At 41.3% G+C, this 26,745-nt stretch overlaps 1 protein-coding gene across 2 annotated transcripts; it reads right to left on the reverse strand.

Annotated features, from left to right (window-relative positions):
* Window positions 1-4,369: 4,369 nt before the first annotated feature.
* On the reverse strand, window positions 4,370-25,217 carry CILK1 (ciliogenesis associated kinase 1). 2 transcript variants are annotated; one of them, XM_060235073.1, is made up of 15 exons: window positions 25,081-25,215; window positions 24,378-24,425; window positions 21,707-21,982; window positions 21,466-21,520; window positions 20,419-20,540; window positions 19,842-19,921; window positions 18,645-18,777; window positions 16,363-16,534; window positions 15,533-15,700; window positions 14,124-14,426; window positions 13,067-13,245; window positions 10,517-10,659; window positions 9,979-10,107; window positions 6,108-6,236; window positions 4,370-4,899 (listed from the first exon to the last, which is right to left on the reverse strand). In XM_060235073.1, exons 3-15 carry the CDS (start codon window positions 21,805-21,807, stop codon window positions 4,745-4,747), a joined length of 1,869 nt encoding a protein of 622 aa, XP_060091056.1. In that variant the 5' UTR covers window positions 21,808-21,982; window positions 24,378-24,425; window positions 25,081-25,215; the 3' UTR covers window positions 4,370-4,744. The 2 variants fall into 2 exon arrangements, 1 of the variants encoding a protein (XP_060091056.1); XR_009555222.1 differs by lacking the exon at window positions 4,370-4,899 and having other exon boundaries at window positions 10,528-10,659; window positions 25,081-25,217.
* Between the last annotated feature and the right edge of the window lie 1,528 nt (window positions 25,218-26,745).

Here is a 26,745-nt window from a genome sequence, read left to right on the forward strand (position 1 = left end):
AGGACACCCCAGGACTTAATTTTTTCATACAAATGGCTTCCTACAAATGATAAAAAATCAGTCCTTGGTGTCATAATCTATAAACTTTAACTTAATGTGTAAAGTGTTAATATAAAATGGATTTATTCAACACTGGCAGAAGAATTTGATTTGTGTATTTATTGACGTAGCTGCTGCATCAATAACTGTTGCTCAATATTGTCCTCTTATGGTATATAAAAGGACAATATTCAAAAAGCTCCAGGGAAAAAACATGTGCCTAAGCATGTTTATTCAGAAGGAAGGTCAGAGTAGGACTTACTCTTTCCTAAATGTACTTAGGATCGCTGCCCTAAGAAAAGTAATTTTACAGGTTGGTAGAGTGGAGTGAAAGATTCTGCAGTCTGCTGGATGCAGATTATTTTAAACAAACCTTTAATCCAGACAGGATGATTTAGGCAAACCAACCTCACCTAACAAGGGGCACTTCTGACTTGAATTCTCTTCAGAGCTAATAAGGGAGCTACTCGGTAGAATGCAAGACAAGTAAGAGATTACAAAACAAAAAACACATGAAAGCCCATTACAGAAATGACTAGGAAATTTGTTTACTGCAGTGAGATTTGTAGAGACATGGCCTTTGGTCAAATCTGACCAGGATACAAGTTGCTGCTTATAAATGGCACAGACCCTACGAGAACCCTCTCAGGTGTTGCAAGCCTTACCATCCTAAATTTTAGCAGGCATCAGCAGCGGAAGTAAGCCTTAAGGATGCATGTTGTTTACTGAATTCAGAAACCTGTTGTCTGCCTGAATTTTAAACAGAACAGGAATTCGACTCAGGAATTCGACTCTGAAAGCATTCCATTTAATTAGAGGTACTCTGAATGAATCTATTCTAGGCATATCTCTTAAAGCAAAATATGTAAATTACTTTTCCCAACAGTATATTTCAGATATTTGTCCGATGAAGGATCCTAAGCACAGGAATGTACACAGAAATGTCTCATTCATTTCAACAGAATTTATTAACTGTGCTTATAGCTGCTCGCTTTGCCAAGGGAAAAAACTTTTACAAGAACTGAAGATCTGTTCATTTGATAAGAACTTTACCAATTATTGACATCTCCAGTTCTAAATAAAATTATCTTCCTTCCAGGAGTTAGTACCCAATTTAAGGTTCTTAATTCCTCACTTTCTGAAATGTATTCTGTCACTGCAGAATTTGAAACAAATTTATTTTCTTAGTAATTTATTACTCTTAAAGCTATGTACCTATTTACCCTAAAGGAAGACTAGTCCCCCACCACCACCATATTATATATATATGCTGGTAAGAAAAATGGGGCATCTAAAATCCACATACAAGTTACAGCTACGTACAGTTAATTTTTAAAAAGTGTATAATTGAGGGGGAGGGGAATTTTCTTACACTTCAGGGTTGCATTCCTTTGGAGTAAATACACATATTGCAACATCTGGAAATAGCACCTTTTGAGGCTTGCAGTGGAACCTTATGCAGGATCCACTGAAGCTTCTTATGCATCGTAGCCACTCTGTTGTGCTGAACCTCAAGCTGTAAATAACAACACACTCTGTCGTGCAGCTGCTTTAGGCCTCCTCCTTCCTCTGATAACCTACAAAATAGGTAGAAGCAGACAGTAAGCATGGTGGAGGTGACAGGTAGTTCACCTGAAGGTTTACCTCACCAGCTGAGATTCTTCCCTTTGTCAGAATATCCTGAGCTTTGTGTGCTAGTGACACACTAGAACATTTGAAGCATTGGCTACGGCTCCTATGCTTGTAAAGATTTCACCAGCATGGTTGCTCTTTCAGCTGTTGGAACTGCCCAATCTCTTTGTCTGGAAACTGTCCTTTAAATTGTCAGCTGATGCATGAGAACAGGCACCTTGTAGCTAGTCCTGTTGCCTTCCCCTTACAGGCTGCCAACAATGGTTTCTAGGTGCACTATGCAGTCAAAGAGAAAGGCAGCATATAATAGGACTGTAGCAGAAACATGCTGGAGGAGCTGAGATTGCCCTCTTAGCTAAAGATTTATAAAGGGAAAGATCCAGCCAAAGAGGCATCAGCTATTCATCTGCATGGGAAAGGAACAAGTTTAGTTTCTCTACTTGCAACTTCTACCTTTCAAAGGAGAAGGAGGAAGCCATGGCAGCCAAGGGTTCAGAACAAGGCATTCTTGCCATGCAAGACTGGAATGGCTCCGACACAAACATGGTAAAACGACCACAATAATTCTATGTTAAATATTATATAACTGAGCTTGCTGGACTGAAACGTTACAATTTATTTAGGTCATTATTTCTCCCTGAGAAGAGACAATCTGCAGCCTTCCAATGTGAAATTCATGGAGATTAGTATTCCACTTTTCTCCTCATTCAAGAAATAATACATTTTAGCTAAATACAAATCACAGAAAGCAATCCTCCTTACAAACCATCATCTGGATATAGTCCTTTAAAACAATGCACAGATTTGTATGTTACCTGCTAGCTTCCACACCTTTCAAAAACAAATTTTAGCTCATTAAATCCATATCTTACTTGCATATGCTAAACTTTGACCTAGAAAGCCTGCATGGCAACCCTAAAAGTACACTATAAAAGATTCCAAGAACTAATTTTTGAAGATATGATTCTAATTATATTAAGGGTAGGCGACATTATTCTGTTAACCTGATGCAGAAGTTTATTACATTACAAAGACTTTTAACTATGCTGCTGGCGGTTATCTTTAATACTTTGTTTCTATCACTCTGAGCCAGCTTTGTCAAACTTAATATTGCTTTTAAAATACTCTCCAAGGGTTTTGGCTGCTCCAGTTCCCACCTGAAGGAAGCATACTTCTATCTGCAGGTAGTGTAGTTTCACTACAGCAGAGTGGCAAGGCATGCAGGCAGAACAGGGACAGCTTCCACATTAACAACTGCCACACATATTCCTGTCTACAATTTTTGTATAGTTACCAGTCAAATGGTAAAGTTTAGCCTGGACCACAAGATCTGTGGATAGAGGAATGGAATGTTCCTTCACACAGGAAAACTGAGCTGCACCCACAAAAATTGACTATCAGGAAAAAAGCCAACTTCAGACGCTTTTCTTTGTGGATGTTTGACAGGTAGGTCAGTGTTCAAATGTATTATTTTTCAACTAGGAAGGTCAGGATTAAAAAAAACACAACGTTTTGTTGACTTAATCCATCTGATCAGACTGGGATGCCAAAATTCTCAGTCTTATGGGAAATATGAGAAGTTTCATACACAGTTATTTTTATATCTTGCTTCCCTGAAAGCAGAACTACAGGCATGGACCCAACCAGCCATGACCTTCACAGGATAGGACCTTTCTACTTCCTTCTCTTGCTGCAAACCAATGAATCTATCACTAGAAAGGCCTGGGGAGGGGAACCGGGGGGGGGAACTTCTCCCCCCAATTTTGCTAATGGGGAAATTGGAGGAACACTTAAGAAATAACCTCCTTAGGTATTACTGAAATGCTTTAAAAATTATTTTAAAACAATGATTACTCACTGAAATGTATAGCGTGAACATTTATCTGTAAGAATCTGCAGCCTCAGATAATGGTGATTCCTATGTATATTGTAGACACATATCATGTTTTCCAGGATATTTCTCTTATTTAAATGGGAATAATTTTGGAAACATCTGATAACGTGTTTAATATTAGAGAGTTCGTTATTTTCAATGATACAGTTTAATTTCACATCCAAATATGCTGAAAGTTGTAACTATCATGACTGTATTAAATACTTCTGTCAAAATTATATATTATCTTTTCTTTTACTACACAATGTGTTTACTGGTTTTATTTTGTCCTACTGCTTAGATTGTAACAATTAAGAGCATAAAGTACAGCAACTTGCATCTCTCTGAAGTACTGGGCATATTTACAATTTACTTGTAGAAATCCAAGACATTTATATTTTTAAACTCCACAAAAATGTCAGTGCTAATTAAGTGATGAATGACAAATTTTATGTAGTTAAAGCAGCAAAACAATTTTGATAAGTAAATATTACATATATTTTAATTTTGCCCAAGATTCCAATACCACACAGAGCTTCTGACTTTTTGGAAAATTTATATCTGAATACCCCCATCCCATCTTGTTCCTGGGGGTCTGCATACCCCCAAGAACACCACAGGGAACAAACATGAGGCCCTGTAATGGGAAAGTGGAATTGGTGGAAATACCATTAGTTTGGAGAACAGTGTAATTGGATATGTGCTATAATGGGTCTGTTAGCATTCTATCTGTTATGTTTAATTTGCTGCTTGCCCTATATGTCATGTCCAGAACTTTGGTAAATGCCTTTTTCTTTCTTTTAACTGTACCTTAATAACATTAAATACTGCATCAAATTGCTACATTTATTCACTTATATAAAACATGATTCCCAAAGGGAAAAAAAATCTTTTTCTTAAAAAAAGTTAATTTCAAAGTTTGTCATATAAAAATGCCAAAAAAAACCATTCTAGGCCTGATATACAAATGTTTATGTTTCTATGAAAATAATTGTCCCCATCATATAATAAAAACAATACAAAAAGATACAAGATTGCATTCAAATACATATAACTAAAATATCTATATTCCTGAAACAGTCTTGAAATGTCTTTGCTATAGAGTGTAGGGATCTATAAAGCTGCTGGTTTATGAAATGTTATCAGAGGTTATGTTAGCATTAGTCACTGTTCCATAAAAAGCACACCCAACTCGAGAATTCACCGGTGAGCGCCGTATTTTGAAGACCAGTCAATTCGTCCATGAACGGGCTGGACCATGGGTGGGCGTGGCAGCAGTCCAGGTGTGCTTCTCATAGGTATATGAAATGATGGCCTCCCAATATGAGGTCTGACAGACTTCAGAGAAGCATACTCTGCAAATAAATTAAAAAAACCCTAAGCTATACAAAGAGGGATGGATCAGGAGTTACGCTCAGGTAGGAAATTTGTGATTTTGACCAAAGGATCATGCACGGATTTAGGGTCTTAGGGTCCAAGATTCCAAGCCCACATCTGAATCAACACTTATTTAACAAGACATCAGCACCTTAAATAAAGGTATTTTCAGTGCCAAAATTTAATTAATTCTTTTCAACTAAAAAGGAGATCCAATTCACAGCTTTTAAATGAAGATGAATATAACTAAGCATGGGGGAACCGCTTTGAGTTTAATGGGTTTAGAAAGCCTGAATAATCAATGAACTAAGCTAAAATATAGGATTTGAATACTTTTATTAGAAGGACCAAAATTATTCTTAATGTGTTTCTCATTGTTGACTGCAAGACTTTCTATCTTCTTACATAAAAAAGACAGGAGTTGTTGCACTGAAACGACAATGGAATTTAAAGTGGTTTCAAACTACCATTCTAGGATCTGCCAAGATCCACGGAAAGGATCACTTATGTTATTGTAAGGATTTACCTGTTAGGCCATCTGAGACTGTACATATAACTAAAATGTAAGCAGATTTCAGAACAGTGGCTTATTTTCAATAATTTAATCTGCAGCTGGAGTGGTGCAGAGTTGTAAACGCACTGAAGTCCTGCTCACACATTACAAGTCCATTTTGACAGCTTTAAATACATGGTGGTAGTTGTTTCAGTGGAGCTGACTGGATACTGAATTCTGCACCAGTGGGGTATGATCATTAAACTGCAGAACCATACACAGCACCACTATTAAAGAACCATTTTGCACTGAAGAATTCTGAACACGACACCGTAGGAGGAGCTTTCCAATGCAATCGTAAGTAAATCTGCACCCTTTTAACAAGGGTATAACTCTGTTTAAGATTGCAGTGCAACTCTACCAGCCGTTTTCAATCACTGAAAGCAAAGTAAGAATGTAGTATTAGCAGATAAGAGCCCATCTATTTAAGTGGGTTCTAAAGAACAATGTTAGATGCATGGTAGGTGCCTCTGCCTGGGGCCACCTAAAATATACAGACAGGAGGGAAACTAGTACCGGCTTAAGGATTTTGGAATGAAACAGCAGATGGATGTGTCCTTAGGTTTTAGCACAGTCACCCTATTACTGGCTCTACAGCTTTTCAGGGTGAGGGGGTAGACAAGCAGCTCTTACGAGAAGACAGATCAGCAGGGGGCGGATCAATGAGTGGTGCCAACTGGACTCTCTGGCCAGCAGAGCCAACTTCTTTTTTCAGAAAGGAAGGGATGTAAACACTGGTCAGTCCACCTGGTCCTGTGTGGCCTGAGGAATAAGATGGAAAACAGAAGCAGACACAACTGAGGCTGAGACAGTGGATCAGCACAAACACTCACAAGTAGTACATATCTTTAGAAGTGCATTGTTTAAAAATAGCAGCAGGGATGAATTAATTACTATTACACTGAGTGTATCTAGTTTAGCATAGCACAAAAACCTGTGCTCATTGCAACTAGGGTAATCAAACAAAGAAATCTCCTATACCTTGCCATTTTTGACATATAAATTAAGTATGGCTTCACAACTGTCTTCAAGAAAAAAGACTGAAGTTCTAACACAAAGGGCCAGTTCAAAGGCCTGTCTCTGCTATGGTACTGTCTTCTCTTTCCTGTTTTTGTAGGTTCTCCGAATCCCAAAACTCCACTCCATGAGGAAAACTGAAAGGCAGAAAAACAGGTTGCTTACCTGTAACTGATGATCTTCGAGTGGTCACCTATGCAGTCTACACACTTGGGTCTGTGCCCTTTTCTTGAAGCCGACCTCAAAGAACTCCAATAGCAGCAAAGTATTTTTTGGCGGGCTCCTCTCCTGCTCCGGGGAGCAGGCAGACAGTGCGCATGCCTAGAATGGGGGAGGAGCTCCGCCTCCCGCTCAGTTTCTTCTAGCCGCCGCTAGCAAGTCCAGCAGGTAAGTAGAAGAAAGTGCCAGCAGTGGAGAAGGCTGAGCGGGTCGTGTGTGACTGCACAGGTGACCACTCGAAGATCATCAGTTACAGGTAAGCAACGTGTTTATCTTCTTTGTAGTCCCTGTGCAGTCTACACACTTGGGTGATTAGCAAGCTATTATACCTGGATGGTGGGTGTCGGTACGAAGATCTGAGCAACCTAGAATCAAACACAGGTTAGTGACCTATAAGCATGTTTTGTTACAGGCTCACCTGAGATCCAGTGCTGGTGCAGTCACTGGAAAATAGATGACAGTATGGATCTTCTGAAGGACGCACATTGAGGGAGTAATGCGTCACAAAAGTAGCAGGAGAAGACCAAGTAGCTACTGCACAAATGTGTTCCAGAGGAACCCCATGTAAGAAGGCAGAGGAAGTCGAAACAGCTCTAGTGGAATGGCTGCGGATGACTTCAGGTAAGGGTTCTTTTGCAATCTCATAGCACAGCCTGATAGTGGAAGACACTCACTTGGAAAGGCGTTGAGGTGACACCTTGGTACCCCGTGAAGGAACACCACAGGCCACAAATAGTCTTTGGTCTTTCCTGAAAGCAGCTGTCCTTTGCAAGTAAAAGGCAAGTGTCCTACGCACATCTAGTGCATGTAAAGCTTTCTGGATGTTGTCCATAGGATCCGGGCAGAAAGTTGGCAATACAGTGGATTGCGATAGGTAAAAAGGCAAGAAAGTTGGGTCAGGGCGCAACACCACCTTATCTTTGTGGAAAACACTATATGGCAGGTCAGATCTGAAAGCTGATATGTTGCTTGCTCTTTTAGCCGACATTACAGCCACTAAGAAGGCCGTCTTCCAGGAAAGGAGCTGTAGGGAAGTCATGGCTAATGGCTCAAAGGGTTTTCCCATGAGCCGTGTGAGAATGAGGGAGAGACTCCATGGGGAGATAAGAGGTTTAATAGAAGGTTTCATATGTGAGTATCCTTTCAGGAATGCCTTTGACAACGGATGCGAGAAGACTGATGAATTGTCCACCAGGACGTGGAAAGCTGAAATGGCAGATAGATGGACCTTTAGAGAAGGAAAACTAAAGCCAGAACGAGAGAGGAAAAGCAGGTAAGAAAAGAGCATCTGTAATGGTGCCATATATGGGTTTACAGCCCGCTTTCCCACATAGACTGAGAACCACTTCCACTTCAGTTGTTAGGATTTGCGTGTTGAAAGCTTCCTTGCATTCCGGAATACTTCTCTGACTTCTGGAGGGAAATCTAAGGTTTGATCCTCCAGGCGGTCAACCGGAAAAATTTCAGATCGTGATGGTAGACATTCCCATTGTGTTGAGCCAGAATGTCAGGCGCTAGAGGTAAACGACGGCAATTCCCTCAAGAGATAAGCAGAAGAGGGGAAAACCAGGCCTGACGGGGTTATCAGTATGCAGTCCGTGTAGTCCATTCATATTTTTTGTATGGTCCTGGATATTAGCGGTATCGATGGAAAGGTAAAATAGATTCCCTGTCCAGTGATGAAGAAAGGCGTCCCCTAACGAGTGGTCCTTTGGGGGACCCCTGCTGAAAAAGATTTTGTATTTCATATTGGTTCGAGATGCAAATGTGTCCACTTGTGGAAGGCCCCATACCTGGAAGATGGGATGAAGGTAACAATCGTTGATTGTCCATTCCAGGTCGCTGGGACTTGATCTGCTGAGTGCATCTGCATGAGTGTTCATTATTCCTGGTAAATGTACTGCAGAGAGAAAGATGTAGTTGCGAATACACCAGTTCCACAGAAGAAGGGCCTGTTTGCAAAGGGACGGTAACCTCGTGCCCCCTTTTTTGTTTATATAGTAAACAGTAGTGACATTGTCCGAGGCTACTTGAACGTGTCAGCCTGTCAGGTGCAAGACGAAAGATTTCAGTCCATGCTGCACAGCCAGAAGCTCTAGTGTATTGATGTGCCTCACACTGTCTGTCGCGGACCAGGATCCTTGTGCTGTGAAGTTCTCGCAGTGGGCTTCCCAGCCACTGAAAGAAGCATCGGTTGTCAGCATTTGAGTGGGCAGAGAAAGTTGAAAGTCCTTGTCCATTAGCATGTTGTGGTCCAGCAGCCACCAGTTCAAAGAGTGAAGGACGTCTTCTGGAATAGTCAGTAGTAAATTTTGAGGATGAGTCATTGGCTTGAAATTGTGGAGAAACCATAGCTGCAGTGGTCGCATCCTGAGATGGGCAAATGGGATCACTGCAGTTGTGGCCGCCATGAGGCCTAACAAATGTTGAACAGACTCCGCTGTCTGCATCGGAGTGAGAAAAAAGGTTTGGATCAAGTTCTTTAAGGTTTGGGCTCTATCCAAAGGCAGAAAAGCTTTGAATGCTGTTGTATTGATGACAGCTCCTATAAAAGGGAGGATTTGGGTGGGCTGTAGATGCGATTTCACAAAGTTCACAGAAAGGCCCAGGTCCGCTAGGTTGATGTAAAGGAGCTGCTAGGTTGATGTAATGTCCGTCTGTAGCTGATTGGCCGATGCTGCCACTATCAGCCAATTGTCGATGTATGGAAATACCTAGATTTCTTGTTGATGCAGTGCCTGCTCCCCAAAGCGGGAGAGGAGCCTGCCAAAACCACACTTCGCTGCTATTGGAGTTCTCCGAGGTCGGCTTCGAGCAAAGGGCACAAACCCAAGTATGTAGACTGCACAGGGACCAAGAAGAAGATACTTCCCTTTCACCAAGCTGTAAGCCAGCCCTTCCTTGCAGAGCAGCTACATAATATCTACAAAGGTACAGTCATGTGAACTGATTGTACCAAGTTAACTAATTAATTTCTGAATCAAGAGGATTCTTTTCTTTTCTTTTGTTTTTTAAAAATCTAATAAGATGTTTTACCACTAATACACCATCTGGACTATCACATCTACTCAAATGAGCAGCAACCAGTCATTCCCATACAACACCATCAAAGAATATCCTGTGTACAAAACCTGAATTTCTACAGCTTTGATTTTCAGCAGCTTGAAGATCCAATCAAGTTCTGGCACGTCAATGTGCCAGGATAGCCAAGAACCCTACAGACAGTGGAATCCTACACTCTCCTATCATTTTCAAAGTTGCTTCTTACCGGAATTCAGCCTGGGGATCCCTCCTGCCACTGCAGTTGTCTTTCCAGGAAAATTAGAACTGGGCCATGGTTGAGATGGGATGGAATCTTTGCTTGAACTGGACACTAAAGTATTCCTTGTGCTTGTTCCTAAGGCAAAAATAAAAGGCTGCAGTTAAAATGCTGAAGGAGTGCAGTTCTATAACAGACTACAGCATTTCTATTTATCTTCATTACTGCTTAAGCATACTAACGGTATGCGTAAGTATCCTCCCCCGTATCCAGACTGTGTTCCCCCCCCCATCCGTTTACCCACCTACTTGCAAATTCCAGTACTTGACTGGGCAACCAGAGCACAAGATAATTCCCAGTGATAAGTAGGTGGGGGCAGATTTTTTGGACACTTACTGAAATAGTATAAGGAAATTAAAGAATTGTAAAGCATCCAGAGGAATAGCATAAGCAGAATAAGGCCTGATGACATGCCACCCACCCCGTCTCAAAGTTTAATTCCCATATTTTATGAATTAGTATCTTAGTAAAGAATTCTTTTACTAACCAGGTAAATACCTAGAATGTTTCAAGTAATGCTGTTTGGCTGCAGAAACTTGTAACGTGGGCGTGTCCTGCCGAAGGTAGGAAGGTGCACTATTGCCGGTGCCAATGCAGGATGAAGGCTTCAGATCCAAAATGCTTTCAAATCTGTAACATTAAACAAAAGAAAAGACTCCTGTTTATGTATTATGGCACAGTCCTTCCTTCATATTGCCATGACTAGTGGAGAACAAAGAAACAAAGAAGATCGACAATTTGTCTTCTCACGGCAGCTGCAGTCAAATTTAAAGAAGCTCAACTCTACCCCCCCCCCCCCATATATACTATCTTAACATCCCATGTTATGGCAGAGCTTTTTTGTTTGCAAGACTGAACATTATACCTACAATGGTTTTGAAAGGGAGATTTTTGAACAGATTCTACACTGATAGAATCTGCCCTTGTGGTCTTATCAGGATTGATACATCCTTTCATGCTCTGCTGGAATGCAGATATTTTGAGTTATGAGGGCTTACTATATTAAGCCTTTATTCAACCAGCCATCCCCGCCATACAGAAACCCTGGCTCTTTTGCTCAGTGATAAGGATTCTAAGGTCACTCTAGCAATTGCAAAATTTGTCTCAGTCCTTTTAGCCCTTGAATAAAAAAAAGAAAAGAAATGAATGTCTTCTGTTGCTCAAAATTCATGAATCAATGAGCTTCTAAAGGTACAAAAGGAAAGAAGCTCAACTCCAATATAAAAAGCCTTTGCACACTATACTTCTTACTCTGAAATCTGAAGGAAGGACACACAGGGCAGAGAGGGCTTCTACCAAGCCATGGAGTCAGGTGAGGTGAACCCAAAGCATAGCAGAAAGGAGATAAACTGGACATGGGTTTATGGACCATTAGTATCTAAGGGTGCAATCTAATGCAAACTCACCTGGATGTAGAGCCCACTGAACTCAGCAGGACTTAATTCTAAGTAAACATTTATAAACTGCAAAGCTATATTACACACAGTGTTAGAGAGATTTATTCCACCTACCTATGCAGGATCCCTGTGACCCATGTGCAGCCCAAATGCCCAACTGTCATCTAAGAGACTGCCACCTTGAAAACCACTTCCTAGGTCTCTGCTTTGGGATGCAGGAAGAAGTTTCTGAGGGGAGGAGGGAGCTGATACATTGATGAGATGTTATTCAGAACTCCACCCCCCCCCCTCCAATTGTGCCATGAGAAACACAGTGAGAAGATGGGGAGGGGGTCCAGAACATCAGCTGCTCTCTCAGCTGACAGTCTTCTGGCCCCTCATCCAGTCAAGATCCTTTAAGGCCCCCACCCCATTGCATGGTATAACAATGCTATTGTGCAGCCTTCTGTGCCACTCATGCCATATGTGACTGTGAAAACAGAGAAGCAGTTATATCAGAGGTGTTGAACTCATTATGAGGACTGGATCTGACCTAAATGGGACTCTGTTGGGCTGGGCCATGTGATGTAATGCTAGACATATAAACTTTATAAAGGACACAGACAAACACAATTAAAGATATTACAGCAGCTATTTCATTCGCGCTCCACATTAGATGGTTTTGGGGTTTTTTTTTGCTAAATCTAATATTGCTCTGCAAAACTAGAGTTCCTTGAGTTTGCTGAACTCTATATTTTAACCGTGGTTGGTCCCAAACCTTCCCCCCTGCCCTTAAAAATATAAACTAAAAATATAAATGGTCTGAGCCTAGGACCGAGGGCAAAAACATGAAATGGCTGAGCATTGCAAGTTTCTCTCTCCACCCCCCCCGGTCTACTCAGAGTGGCTGTGGCTCTCCAGGGTCTCAGGGTTTTTTTACTGGGTTTGAGATAATGATTTTGGTTGTCCACTTCAGCACTTGTTTTTCTGTTATTCCATTGGAGCTACATACCGGGAAGGGATGTGTGTTATAACTAATATTTCTCTGCAACACTGGGAGTTCCTTGAGGTTGCAGAACTCTATATTTTAACTGTGACTGGTTCTAAACCTCCCCCCCCCACCCTTAAAAGGTCCCTGCTTAATGGAAAAAGTGGGGGAATAGTGGGATTTTGCAAAGCAATTTTTAAAATAAAAAAGCACAAGGTTCACTGCAGACAGATGCCCTCAGCCCCTACCTGCAAGGAGGACTACAGAGGCCTGGAGTAGTGGCTTGGAAGTTCGCCAGCCCTGCCCTCTGCTTCCTGTTCTGAGGCAGCCCCGCCCTGGCTTCCTGCTTTCAGAGGCAGCCTTCCCCTCTATACTCAGATGCAGGTCAAGTTCAGAACTGCGAGGATGGAGAGGGGAGAAAGTCGCCAGGCCGGATTAAAGGCCTGGGCAGGCCTGTTTCATCCCTGAGTTATATACTATAAAGAGCTACACTAGTATAATGCCCATTCCTACAAGCAAAAGCTGATTTAATACTCCCAAGTAAGCATGCTTAGGGTGGTATACTTGCTCCCAAGAAAAGGGTTTTGTATGTGTGTAAGGAAGGAAGGAAGTGGTTCAATGTGCATGCATACACATGGACATTATTTTTTCTGCAAAGAACAAAGTAACATACCTACAAAGAGCTTCCTCAGTCTGTCCTTTGCTTTGGAAGTCCGTTCTGGGGAGGGAAGAACCTTCCTCTGAGCCTTCCAAGTCCTCAGAACTTTTCAGCATCCCAGTAATGTGTCCCCACTGACGCCTGGTCTTTGGCTTCAGCTCACCATTGGTCTGCTCAGTCTCAAGGGCTGTTTTCTGTCATGATGGTGAGAAAAACAGAGCAAAATCTCGGGAAGATGAGATTAGAACTGCAGCATAAGTGTGCAAATATACTGGTCTAGCTAGAGAAGGGTCAGAAATAAGACTGAACTGCCAGTACACACATGGAATGGAGCAAAACACAATCTATCTAAAAATACAGGAATTGGATCCACTACATGGTAATGTATGATCTCCCTAGAGAATTTCAGAGTGTTTTCCAATCTCTGTTTTTCAGCTATAGAATCATTTTTGTTGTTGTGTCATAGACAGACACACCAGTGAAACAGCTGAACAGCACACATAATGAACAATAGGATTAGGGCAAAAAAGTGTATGTGGGAGAGAATCAGAAGGAAAATGAGACAGGCCATGAGATAGGTGACAATGGCAGAGGAATGGAAAGGGGGGACAGTAGGAGTTAAAGTGGGGCCCAGGGAAACACATTAGATCTCACCAGCATTTCAATTTATGAATACTATTTGGTTGCGGTACATGGCAAATGATCTTGGAAAACATATCCCTGTATTTCTTCATATTCCATCCAAATAGAGATGTAAACATCTGGTTTTATTTTAAGGTTCTGCATAAGGCCATGGAAAGGCTGTGGCTCAGCAGCAGAGTATAATCTTTCATAGCCTCTTACATTCTTAGCCCTAGACTCAGTCCCAAGTATCCCAGTTACAGGATCCTAGGTGTTAGGAAAGACCTTTCTCTACATGACATCCTGGGAAGATACAGAACATTTTGACAGGGAGGCAAACCTATGTAACACTACCCAGGCCAGCATGCAGAGTGAATCCCATTTCCACTACCTGTGCCTAAACCACACTGCTATTTCCTTTTGAAGGGGGTCACCAAAGACTGGGTCTTACCTGCTGAGGAATTTTACAGTGAATGTTTGGCAGAACCACCTGATTGGGCTTCTCGTCCCTTAAATGGCCATTCATGGAGGAGTCAGATTTGAATGGGAATATCAGGGGATGGGAGGGCTGGTTTGGTTGCAGTGGTCTAGATGAGAGGCGAATGTGTGGCTTAGGAGGAGGCTCAGCAGGTGGGATGGGCTTCACATGGACTTGGGCTTTGTCAGGAAGGTCCCTTGATGGTTTTCCAGGTTCCTGAATACAGCGAGAGATGCCCAATGCTTGGCCAACCTGGAAGTAAGGATAGCGAAGTGCCTAAAATAAAATAATAGACAGTTTTATTGAACTGGAAACAACAGCCTGAAGACTCATCACACACAAACATACATAATGTTGCATTCTCAGTCTCTATAACCAGAGCTGTTAGGTATGCAACAATTCTGCAGGAGTGCAGAAAAACCCAGATTGTGACTTTAGGCATAACATCTAGCTTCCCCAAACTCTCCACTTTCATTTTTTGAAAATGAGACTGTTTGTAGCCCTTGGGGTAGAAGAAATGCTTGACATTGTTTGGGTATTCCTGTGCTGAAATCCTACAACCCAAAGTGGTTAACTGAATAGAATTCAATGGCTGGGGTGTTCTGCACAACTTGGTATCCTGGTCCAGAGCTGGCAAAACTACCATGAGGTAAATGCAGTGAAAAAAAGGCAAAATTCATTGTGCAAAAGTAACAAAACGAAGCAAACTTACTTTTTTTTTGAAATTTCGATTGCCTGGAACTTTGCCTTGTGTCTGTGCAAACCCTCCCTGTACTGGTTGAATACTACTCCAGAGACCATGCACTGCTCTGTTAACTAGCTGACATAACAGTGCAATCCCATACAGAGGACAGGACTGAGTGATGCCATCACTGTATTTTTAATGGTGGCTTAGAAGGTCTGTCCTCTGAAATATTGCTTTTTATTGTAATGAAGTTTATTCTTACTTGGTTTTATTCCCATTGCACACCCAACACAGAGCCAACAGGGCTGCCCAGAGCCCTCGCTTCCTTTTTAAAGGATTCTGAAGTGCCCACAAATCCCCAACATCACAAATGTCCTTTCTGAAAAGCAGCGATTACAATGCAGAGAGCAGGAAAAGGGGCGGGGAAGAGATGATATATAAAGCTGGGAATAGGGAAGAGTAAGAAGGGAGGCCTAGAGAGAAACAAAGTTGTGGCCGCAGCTCCCAGCAGATCATATAACTATTTTACAGACTGGGGGATGTGGAAGCAATAGTGATGAGGAAGAACAGAAGGACACACAATTCTTTTAATATTCTCTTCCTTCATGGCTGAAGGAGCCTTCAATTCCAGAAGAGGCGGCATGTTACCAGGAAGGGAGGTGGGTTGCAATATGGGATGTGTGCAATAAGCTCAAACCTGGCTTGCTGTTGGCCGTTTCTTGGGGTCCCACTGCAGCATGTCTCTCATGAGTTGTATTGCCTCACTGCTTGCATTAGGGATGAGAGTCTTCAGGTTATTAGGTACACACTGCGGCCAACGAAAATTCATGGTGCTTGCAAGTCGGTAGCCTTCAGGCCAATCATTCTGAAAAGAATGCAAGTATGCCTGCTATTAAAAGAAATGTCTAGGCAGTTACTGTAGCCCCTCGCTCTGTGTGGTAACCCCACAGCGGTCAAACCAACGGTGTACTATCTCACTGAGATTTGAATATGTTTTTTAATAACACAACTGTTTCATTACACAGAAGAATGGAATGGTTTATAACTTGGACCACTGCAGGTGTAACACTGTGTCCTTCTTGCTTATAGCTAAGAACCTGGAAGCTATCCTCAGGAACACACGTTCCCTCTTTTCTTCTCTGAAGCAAATTCTGCCCTCCCTCCATACTGAGGTTAGTGACAACCAGGATTATTGTTTTAACTAGCATCTGAAGTGGGTCTCGGATTTTAGTAAACTACTGCTCCTATTCCTTGGATGCAATTCTAAAAACACACACTTGGAAGCTGGTCCTACTGGAAAGACTTGCTGCCAAGTAAACATGAAGGCTGCACATTATTTTTTTCTTTATTTTTTTACAGCATCACCTTATCACTGTGTGACATGAAGGCATGCACTTCTAGTAAAAGACTATTATTAACAGTACAATATCCACACCACAGATACGCTAAAAGGGAACAGGAAAAATAAAAGAACATATATACACAATCACATTTCTTAATGGACATCAATGAGTTTCTGTTAGGTACCTTTTTTGGTGTCCCCAACACTTGGCAAATCTTGAAAATTGTATCAATTTCACTGGAACCTGGGAAGAGAGGTCTCAGGGTATAAACCTCTGCCATTATGCAACCAACAGCCCAGATATCAATGGGAGAACTATAGTTGGTGGATCGCAGGAGCACTTCTGGAGCCCTGTACCTGGAAGCCAAAAATAAAGATGGTCATCTCTAATGCATGCTAATCAAAAGGTTGCATAGGACTTTCATTGGCCTGAGACTCCAAGAAGCGCCATTTTCCCTGGAAAAGGTTCCTCTAAAAAACAATCCTTCTATGTTTTGTGGCAGAACTGACTGCTCAATATAAAAGCAGCAATATCATATTTATGGTTTGTTTGCAATGATCTATTCTTTGATGCTTAGGACTGCAAATTTTCACTTTTAATGGGAAGACTTGACCCTCTTAACAAAGGGTATGTGCAACTGGTCCTTTAACCTATTTGTGTTTACCTGCAGAAGAACACAGGATTACACCTTAGCAGCCAATGCAGCCAGCAGCATTAAAGCACTCTCTCCGTGTACTGCTCATATCTACTGCCAAAGAGCCCTTCCATCCTTTTTCAGCTAGTTCTTTCTCACTCATTCTGAAGGGGTCTGCTCTCCTTCACCTAAAGATCCAGAATCTTAAAGTTTGTTCAGGTGGCTCTGTGGAGGCTGAATGAGCTAGGGGGTGTTCTGCTTGCAACTCTCCCCAAAAAAGTAACTATGCTTTGGAAGTGCTGCGATTGCCATGAGGGAAAGGGGAACTGAATCTCAAAAACATATTGGAAACAACATGCTACTGACATCACAAGAGGGTTCTTCCGGCTTAGTATTCTGAAGAGGACAGAGGCTATACAAAGAAGGAAGGAGGAGCAATTGGCTGCCCTTTTCTATTCACTGTTTAGAATCATAAAATCACAGATTTGGAAGGGATCCCCAGTGTAATCTAGTACAACCCCCTGCACAATACAGGAAATTCACAGATATCATATGCCACACACAACCCCATGACACTTGCTTCATGTCCAGAAGATGACCAAAAAACCAAAAACCCTCTCCAGGATCCCTGGCAAAATTGGCAAACAGCATTTCCCTGGGTGTGTAAGAAAGGGCCATGAAAACTAAGCGCTAATACAACCCTTCCTGCCCTCCTTCACATGACCTGTCTAAGTTCACAGAATCAGCATTGCTGTCAGATGGTCATCAAACCTCTGTTTAAAAAGTCCACCACCTCCCAAGGAAGCCTGTTCCATTAACAAACCATTCTAACTGTCAAGAAGTTCTTCCTAATGTTTAGTCAAAAACTCTTTTATTTAATTTCAACCTGTTGGCTCTTCTCCAACTTTCAGGGGCCATAGAAAACAACTCCACACCATCCTCTATATGACAGTCATTCAAGTACTTGGAAGATGGTGATTGTATCACCTTTCAGTCATCTCCTCACCAGGCTAAACAAACCCAACTTCTTCAGCCTTTCCTTTTAGGGGTCTCCAGACCCCTCACCATCTTTGTTGCCCTCCTCTGGACACGTTCCAGCTTGTCTTTATCCTTCTTAAATAGTGGTGCCCAAAACTGAACACAATACTCTAAGTGAGGTCTAACCAGAGCAGAGTAAAGTGATTTCATCACTTCATGTGATCTGAACTCTCTTATGATGTCAGTTTATCTCCCCTTTATCTCTCTTGTTAATTTTCTCTGGTCTTTCCCCTTGAAATTCTTAGGAAAAAATAGTCTGCCCTGGAACCTTCAGAATTCTAAGTTGGCGAAGTAAGTACCAAATTATTAGAAGAAGCGCAAGTTTTTAATGGTTTTAATTAATGATCTCTATGGTTCAGCTGTATGTCTTTTAAACTGCTGAGAACCACTCTGAGCCCCATACTGTGGGAGAAGGGAGAAATATAAATCTCATAAATAAAATGCAGATCTCTTACTGATAACATCGTCTCCAGGACTCATGTGATAATACTGAATCCACCTTGACAAAGAATTTTATAAAGCATGTAAGGTGAGCAGTACTTGAACAAACTATTCAGCACCTACCAATTTACCTTTCTTGGTCAGCATTTCTAACTTGCAAAAGGTCAGGACAGTCTCTTTCTTTGGGCTTTACCAGTCAACCTGTTGAACCTATCCCTAACTTAAGTCAGCTTCAGCACCCAGGTAAGGAATATTCAACAAATGCAATCATTTCACCACAAGTTTCAAACTTAACGGTGAGGCTAATGTTAAATTCAACTTCACATGCCAAAAAATCCAATTCTGGAGCTTACCATCTTGTGGATACATAGTCTGTGTAGGGCGGTCTAGACCTAATTTCCCGTGCAAGGCCAAAATCTGCTATTTTCACAAGTTCTGGTCCCATGCAAAGGAGATTTTCAGGTTTCAAGTCTCTGTGAAAAAATCCTATTGTTCAAAATAAAATTGGTTAGTCTTTTGTCCCCACCTTTATATTCTTTCTTCTACTGGGCATGGTTTCATGGCTGCTGATCAGCATGCTGGCTGACTGACCTGAAATAACTGGCCTGGTCTGCACCTCTGCCATAAAAGTTTGTTCAAGTTAGAGACCCAGCAAACACTAGTAAGTACTTAATTTTTAAAGAGAGACAGTGGAGCTCAAGACAGTGTCTCTGGCAGGATGAAAAAGTGGTTATGGTGACTCAGGAATGCACAGAGGATATGGTCATGTTGACTGAGGTTTTGAGGCTGAGTCCCTGTTTAAAATCATTCCTACTAGATGGTGGCTTGGATCTACTAGAGCATTTCCATGGATGGAAGGATTTCTATCTGCGGACTGTGATCTTCTTGACTCCGCCCTTCTGTTGCCGTGGAAAGTAGGATTTGGGAGCATGTTTCAGGCTGCAGCAAGTTGCACTCCATGGGTGGAAATGCTCCAGTGGAACCAAAGCACTATCCCATTGGAATCCTTTCTACATTTGTAAACCACTGGGCTTACTACTGCAAATCAAATAATAATATTCAAAACACAAGCTACAAAAGCACAGAACTAGTACCTGGAACAGTCTTCCAGCAGTGTAGGCGCAGGGGATCCTAGGAGCACATGCTCCCGCTTATTAAAATCAAACAAGAACCTGCTGTCCATGGAAACTCAGTATGCAGGGAAAATATCTTTCTTGCAGATATTCTGGCTTCCACACAACGTTCTGCCTACATTATACCAATGATTCTTAAAACAGCCTTACATACAACAGGAAAGTATTGCTTCACTCAGAACAGCACAGAGCTATGATACATACGTATACTAACAAGACCTCTGACCACAAAAATTTTATATTCCATTTTATCAAGATACTTCACATTTTTATACCATTTTTACTACCATAAATCCAAACAAGAAATATGACATCCTTGTTACCAGCCCAAAAACTTCTATAATATTATTAATATTCCTTCCTCTATGCCATCCTCATCGTTACAGATATGACTCTGATTTGGCATTAATATCTTACCATGTTTATGTATAAAGGCAAGCCCTTGAAGAATCTGATACATGATATTCCTGACAGTAGGTTCTGGAAACAATTTATTCCTGTAAGATAGAAGTTAAGGAGAAAAGTTGGTTTGTACATGGGTTTCTTATATGTACTCATGTATAATCTCATGGCTGATACAAATGGGACTAGCTATCCACATTCCATATATCTCTGTTGATTCTCTTACTTGGGTGATACCAGTTTGTACGATCTGCCATTTTTAACCCGCCCTTCCTTCCAAAAGATTAGTGCAGCAAGCATGGTTTTCTCTTTGACGGCTTAATCCCTAGAACAACCATCTGAGATAGAATTTGATGACACAGAATGACATCAGGGATTTAAATTCAGGCGACATACTAACCACTACATTATTTCATCCCACAGTACTTGGAATCACAAGTTTTTGCTTGTTGTGTACTTACTGTGATTTGCTGAAATGATTGTAAATTGCCCAACAGCAGAGCTTAATGGACCAGTTCCCAAAGTATTGATTATCCCTGAATGCATTTTAAGACATCCATACAAAAATTTGCGTGCAAGAAAAACAGCATACCTTTCTTTCATCAACTGATAAAGATTCTCCTTCATGTATTCGAACACAAAGTACAGATTATCATTTTCTCGGATAACTTCTTTTAGCTTCACCACATTGGCATGGTTGAGTTTCTTCAAGGACTGAAAGTACAAGATAAGACTATCAAGGCATTGTTGCAGTCTGGGTTTCCTGTTATGTGACAATGAGTGTTTGTCTCAGAAACAAGATATATTTCTAAATGGCTGTTAAAACTCACTCAGACATTCACAACGTTCCTTCAGCCATATATGATGCATGCTGATAATGGGCTTATTTGCACAAAATGTATTTCAGCACCCCATGATCCTGAATGCTCAAGTTGCTTATTCCAGTACAACATCCTGCCTTCATTTTTTCAATCATGCTCTCTATCTATGGTGGTAAAACACCAATCAACTTCTTCTCTTTGTCTCTTCATGTTACATCCATGATAGCTATCACTAACAGTGCCATCTTAAGCAAAGTTACACACTTCTAAGCCCATTGACTACAATGGACTTAGAGGGTGTAACTTTGCTTAGCATTATACTGAATGTCAGCTGGGGCAAATTGAGAACCAGCTGTTTGCTTTTTGCCCATCCATCAGCCTCTCAAATGCTGCATCAAGGTTATACACTTCAATGTCTATGATAACCCTGAAAAATTTGTTCAGGCATGAAAGAATGCACAAGATGTTTCACTGTCTGGACAGCTAGTTGAAAGCATGGCATTAACTTCAATGTTACATAGTAAGTTTAAAAGGAACACCTTGATTTACAATACAATCTCAGGCTGAGTATCATCCTTGTAAAGCCACTTACTGCAATGAACTTAGAAGGATGCAGCGTATGATGTTAGGTGGGATCCAACCTCCTTTTGCTAGTGAAAAAGGGTAACCACCCAAAAAGGCTATACTGAGGATCATGGAGCCTATATGGACAAAGAGCATGTGGGATGGTGGGATGGAGGCTGTAGCATGGAAGGGAATTAGGAAAAGCTGAGCGAAAAAGCTGCTCGATACATTTCTAACACTTTACAACCCAGTACCTTAACCTCTCGAAGATTCATGCATTCGTCCCAGGAGTAAAACTTCCTCTTCATCCTTTTAAAAACACAGAATAAAGAAGTTAATGTTACCCTCCAGTAACACCATTAATAATTTCATGTTTGCATTCTAGTGGCATCATGGCATTGAATCTATGGGACACATGGCACCTTACTACAAGAGTGCCGCATACATCCTATCCAACAACCCATGAAACTAGTTTCTCATGACCAAAAAGCTTACCTCTTAATGGCAAGAAGCTCCCCAGATTCAATACTCCTTCCCAGGAGGACAGAACCATATGTTCCATCTCCCAGCTGTTTGATAGTTGTATACCGATTCATGATGGGATTCCTCTTGGATAAAAACTCATTTCAATCTGTGGAGCGTGCTTGGCTGAGGCTGAAGCATTTCACTTAAGACTGAAGCCAGTTTTTTCGGTGGCAACACAAATATGCAGTATCTAGGACCGTGTGAATGTTGTCAGGGCTCATATTTTCACAAGGACTAGTTTTCTGCCTGCAAAAATACACAGCAAAGAGAAATGCTCACTATTTCTCAATATCAATGGCCTGAAAGTTCTTATATCTCTGCAGTGTTGCTCACTGCCGTTATTTGCTTGAAGATAGGGGATCAAATATAGCTGACCCTTAAACAAGGGTACATGAGGACTACTGATAAACTGCCTAGATGAACTAGATGTTTGCAATTTATATTAGCAATGGAGACTGATAAGGGCATTAACAAGTATGAACTGGGAGGACACTTTTAGGGGAAAGTTGGCTAATTTTGCACAGTCACTGTAAAATCCTTACAGACCCTCTTATTTTATTTATGTAAAATACTCCTGTGTCACAAAAATCTCACTTCTAGAAGAGCAGACCAGAAACAAACAGTCCAGGCAAACTTTCCACAGCCAAGTTATCCTAGCATGACATAGACAACAGTGCAATCCTAAACAGAGTTGCACTTAGAAAAGTTCCACACAGAAAATCCACCCTTATAATGGTGCCACTCTCTTTATGATTACGTTATGACAATGCAATCTTAGGAAACCTAGCTGTATTTATTGCTAATTGCCAAAGGCCACTGTGATGTTAACATCAGAAATAACAAATACAGAGACCAGGCCTTGGGTTCAGCAGGAGCTCACAGGAGCACAGCTCCTAAACCTTTCTGTTGGTTCCCCCTCCTCCTCCCCACCTTGTCCATTGAATAGTAGGTGCAGGGGTACAACAATCCCTGGATGAGCTCCACAACCTATTTTTATAAAAAAAACGATCCCTGACAAAGACTATACAGAATATAAAAATATGAAAACCAGGCTGACTCCCCAAAACAGTTTATTTTAAGATAGCAATAAAGTTTCCTAAAATAAGTTGAACCACAATAAGCTCAAGCTGTTTACTACCAGGCAGACATGCCTTTGGCACTAATTTTTTAGCAATCAGCTACCAGTGCAGAAAGAGAAACCATGAGTTACATAGTGATCCTATGCCAGGTAATAAATAAATTGTTTTCTCTGCCTCAGACCCAAAGTTCAAAAAGGTTAAAATAGCCTAAGAACATTCTTAGGCAGAATTAGTTCAGGTCAAGCCTACTGAACTTGGTGTGCTTAGACTGGAGTAACTCTACACTGGATTGCACTGTCAATAATATCCTTGGATTATCAATCAGACCAGATGCCCCCCTAATAAGAGCTACAGAAAAGAGATGAAAAAGAGACTTAGAATTTTGACTCGTCTACCATCTGGCAACCATATTCTTTATGACAGCCAGCTCACATACAGAAAGGCTAAGTAGAATCTTATCAGTTACAAACATCTTGTGCATTTAACAAGACAGCATGGGCAAAACAAAGCACCTGAAGAATTACCACACCAGAAAGTTTATTTTCCTATTGGCACACACACAAAAAGATCATTCTTTCGTTCAGACATTAGCAGTAGGTCCCTGACATATAGAGCACAGTGGCTTAGTACAGCTTTATTTTTGTTCATAGCCATCAGCCTGTGAATCATAGTGCCAAGAAACATAAAATCAAACTTCTACACAGAACGATGATGTTCATGGCTCTTTGGAATAGCCACTGTCAAACCTAAGAGACTTGGAAATTATGAAGAACAAGGCACATCACAGAAAAGAGTTTGCACTAGGGAAAATTTAACAAAAATATAGCTACACGTACCCGCTGGTTTGGTTTTTTGATGCCATTGATAACAAACTAAATATACAAATAAAATCTGTTATTACAATGCAGAACACAGGAATTATAAAGCTGAAAAAGTAAACTTGAAAAAGGAAGAACGCAGAGCTATTTAAAAAGAACGTTTTGAGCCTGCAGGCAGTTGAGTATGCCAGAATGAGAACAATGAAGCTTTCATATTGGATACTTGAAGGCCAACAGGGCCATATCCTGAATATTCATATCCTGACAATGCATAAAGCCGAATAAGTCACTATTATTGAAGAGAAAGAAGAGAGGCTGATACCAGTTTTTCCCAAATACTGGTAACTACTGCAAAGCACATCACAGAACGTTATATTTACTGGCTTTTGGTTTTATTTCTGAATTCATGCAAGATTAGAGATAACAGCAAAATATTCACTTACTGCAATCCCCCCTTAAAGCCAGCCTCCACAACTAATGGTTCATCAGCCATGTATCTGGCTTGCTAAATGGATGGCAATCCCTTTGTCTTGGTGCTCTCAGCAAAAACAGGATGTTTATCACAAAGCCTCAAGGGCCCTCGCCATATTTGGCTCGTGAGTTGAACTTGCTTTTATGGGTCACAAGTTGGGCAGGGATAAACAAACAAAAACAAAGCCGTATGTATAGCAAAGATGAGGATCTCTGTTTTAGCCCAAGTTTTTCTAGCACTAGTATCCAATAGGCAATTTAAAGTATACTTACTTGTGAGGAATCCAGGCTGGCACCAGACAGTCTGTGAAAAATGTACTGCTGCATAAAAAGAAGATCCAAACTCAATCATGAGCAGCATTCTTTAAGTAAACACAACTTTCACAGCATTAGTTCAATTCTAGAAGCTAAATAACCAAAACTACCGTTTCCAGATTTTGCTCCACAATTTACAACTGAATCCTGTGCAGCACCTTTCACTAGATAATTATAACACAAATCAACATTATCTCTAAGAACCAGCTTTGCATCACTTTACATGTTTGTTATGTAAGAAAGCAATGGCTTTAAAGTCTTTTCTTACAGTATAAGGCCTCATCAGAAAGCTATCAAGTTAGGCCTCTTATTGGGGCATCCAATCCTAAAATTTAGAAGTAAAATCATAAACAATTTTAGAGATTCATTTTTTTAAAAAAAAATCCAAAAACCAACCGGCACCCTACAACACACTGAGGATTCTGGAGAGGAGGGGAGAACCCACATTAGGATTAACCTCATTAACTGAAGCCTCAAATCTGTCATGTCTTGGTCAGTGACACATATACAGTAGTCCTCCCAAGAAAGCCTGTTAATGCCACATGCAGCCTTTCAAGATGCTAGTAAATCCCGCAAATAGGGGGGGGGGGGGGAATACAGGTCCTACAATACATAAAAAAAACCTGCCCTGGATAGTAGTTGTAGCATAATTAATACAAACCCTGCCGCCGGAACCCGTAAATTCTCTCACGAAGCCAGGGTCTGTGACAGAATCATCACGCTGAGCTGGACAGGAAGGAGCTTTCCACCCAGCGGCAAAACACACATACACAAAAGGAAAACACAGCCATTTAGCAGAGACGACCAGCAGCTTTCCCAGGCGAAAGAAACTCAGCGGCTCCCCCTTCTGGCCTTCCAATTACCTTACCCTCGAACACAGCCAAAACTCATTTCGTATTCTCTGATTTAAGAAAGACTTCATTTGAAGCCAAAGCTTACTGTGGCTCAAACACTGGACTTCTTTGCAATACTTGGATTCCACCTAAAATGTGTGAAGTAACACGATTTCTAAACATGTGCCAAGCACCTATTACATCCCCCACACTGGGTGAGCTTCTAATTCATTCAACCTGGATTTAGGTAGGTGTGAGCTATGATACCACTTGTAGAAACTGAAACAAGCTGAGTCCTTCATTAAAAACCACTGGTCCCCGTTCATGCATATGGGCACTGTGGAAGAATGCTTTCCAGTGATGAGATTACTGCAGTACAGTCTAGTTAAAGCAATTAAACCAAGTTTTCCAGAACTGGAACCCACTTTTAACTCAGACAGCTGCATGGGACACCAAACTGCAAGCATATGATATCAGGATCATATGAGAGCCAGAGTGGTGCAGTGATTAGCATATCAAGAGGAGTTGGGCAACCTCCAGTCAGATCCCTACTCTGCCATGAAAGCTTGATGCCTTGGGCCACTCATGCTTTTTCAGGAGGGGAGAATGACAGCTATACTAAATAAATGAAAACCTAACAGGAAGTGGAGGACTCCATATTCTGGCCTATTCAACGTCATAAGTAGCACCCTTACCTGCAGACCAAGAGAGTTGGAGATGGGAAACTAGCCAGACACCAGGTAGTTATGTTTACTCTCCACCTTGTTGTTCTGCTGCTCCTCTCAACATGCATGCAAAAAGTAGAAAAGTGCTTCTATAGGGACTTTTGACTCAGCAGGCGGGTCTCTGTGACTCGAGGGTCCCAACTACTGAGCTAAAGGACTGCATCTATCCAACCTCTCCTGCCACCAAATCATCTTACTTCATGCCACGTTTCTTTCCCTAACTTAATAAAAGCAAGAAAAGTGGCATGACAAATGCCAGCAAGACAGTTACAGCAAAAAAAAAAAAGTCTTGTTGAAACGGACTCTAATCTATAAAAGCTTGTGCCACTGCCACAAGGTAGTTTTTAAGGTTATCGTAGGCTACTTTATTGTAAAAGCACTGGTGAAATGTCAAGGACTTATACGAAATCAATACTTGCTTAGAATCTCGTTGCAGGTTACTTGGTTGTACAAATCTTATAAATCCTATTTTTAAGTTGTCCTGAGATTTTAGTGGTTTAGGTTTCCTTGTAACGGTTTCGCTCAGTGCTAAGACCCTACCATTGCGCTTTTAAGCAACGTTATGCTTTTACATCTTTAAACTGTTCCCTTTGTTGCTGCTGCTGGGGTTCAGTTGTTTTTAGAGAGTCCTATGTTCCGCTGAGTGCGAGTCCGCAGCTGATTTGGGGACCCAGCAACAGTACGAAGCAAAAGCTAAAACGAAGCACTCAGATCACTGGTTGGTTAAGCGCCGCCCCTCAGCGCCTAAACCAGCCTACAGTCACCGCA

Source organism: Heteronotia binoei, chromosome 1, assembly GCF_032191835.1.
Source record: "Heteronotia binoei isolate CCM8104 ecotype False Entrance Well chromosome 1, APGP_CSIRO_Hbin_v1, whole genome shotgun sequence".
Classification (NCBI taxonomy): Eukaryota; Metazoa; Chordata; class Lepidosauria; order Squamata; family Gekkonidae; genus Heteronotia; species Heteronotia binoei.

What these genes read in the sequence shown, in the direction of transcription:
- CILK1 (XM_060235073.1), bottom strand. Translation starts at nt 21,807, where the DNA reads ATGAATCGGTATACAACTATCAAACAGCTGGGAGATGGAACATATGGT. An exon ending in GAGCTTCTTGCCATTAAGAG is followed by an intron (nt 21,521 to 21,706) that starts GTAAGCTTTTTG and finishes TGTTTTTAAAAG; the next exon opens with GATGAAGAGGAAGTTTTACT. An exon ending in ACATTCTAGGTATTTACCTG is followed by an intron (nt 10,108 to 10,516) that starts GTTAGTAAAAGA and finishes TTTTTGCCTTAG; the next exon opens with GAACAAGCACAAGGAATACT.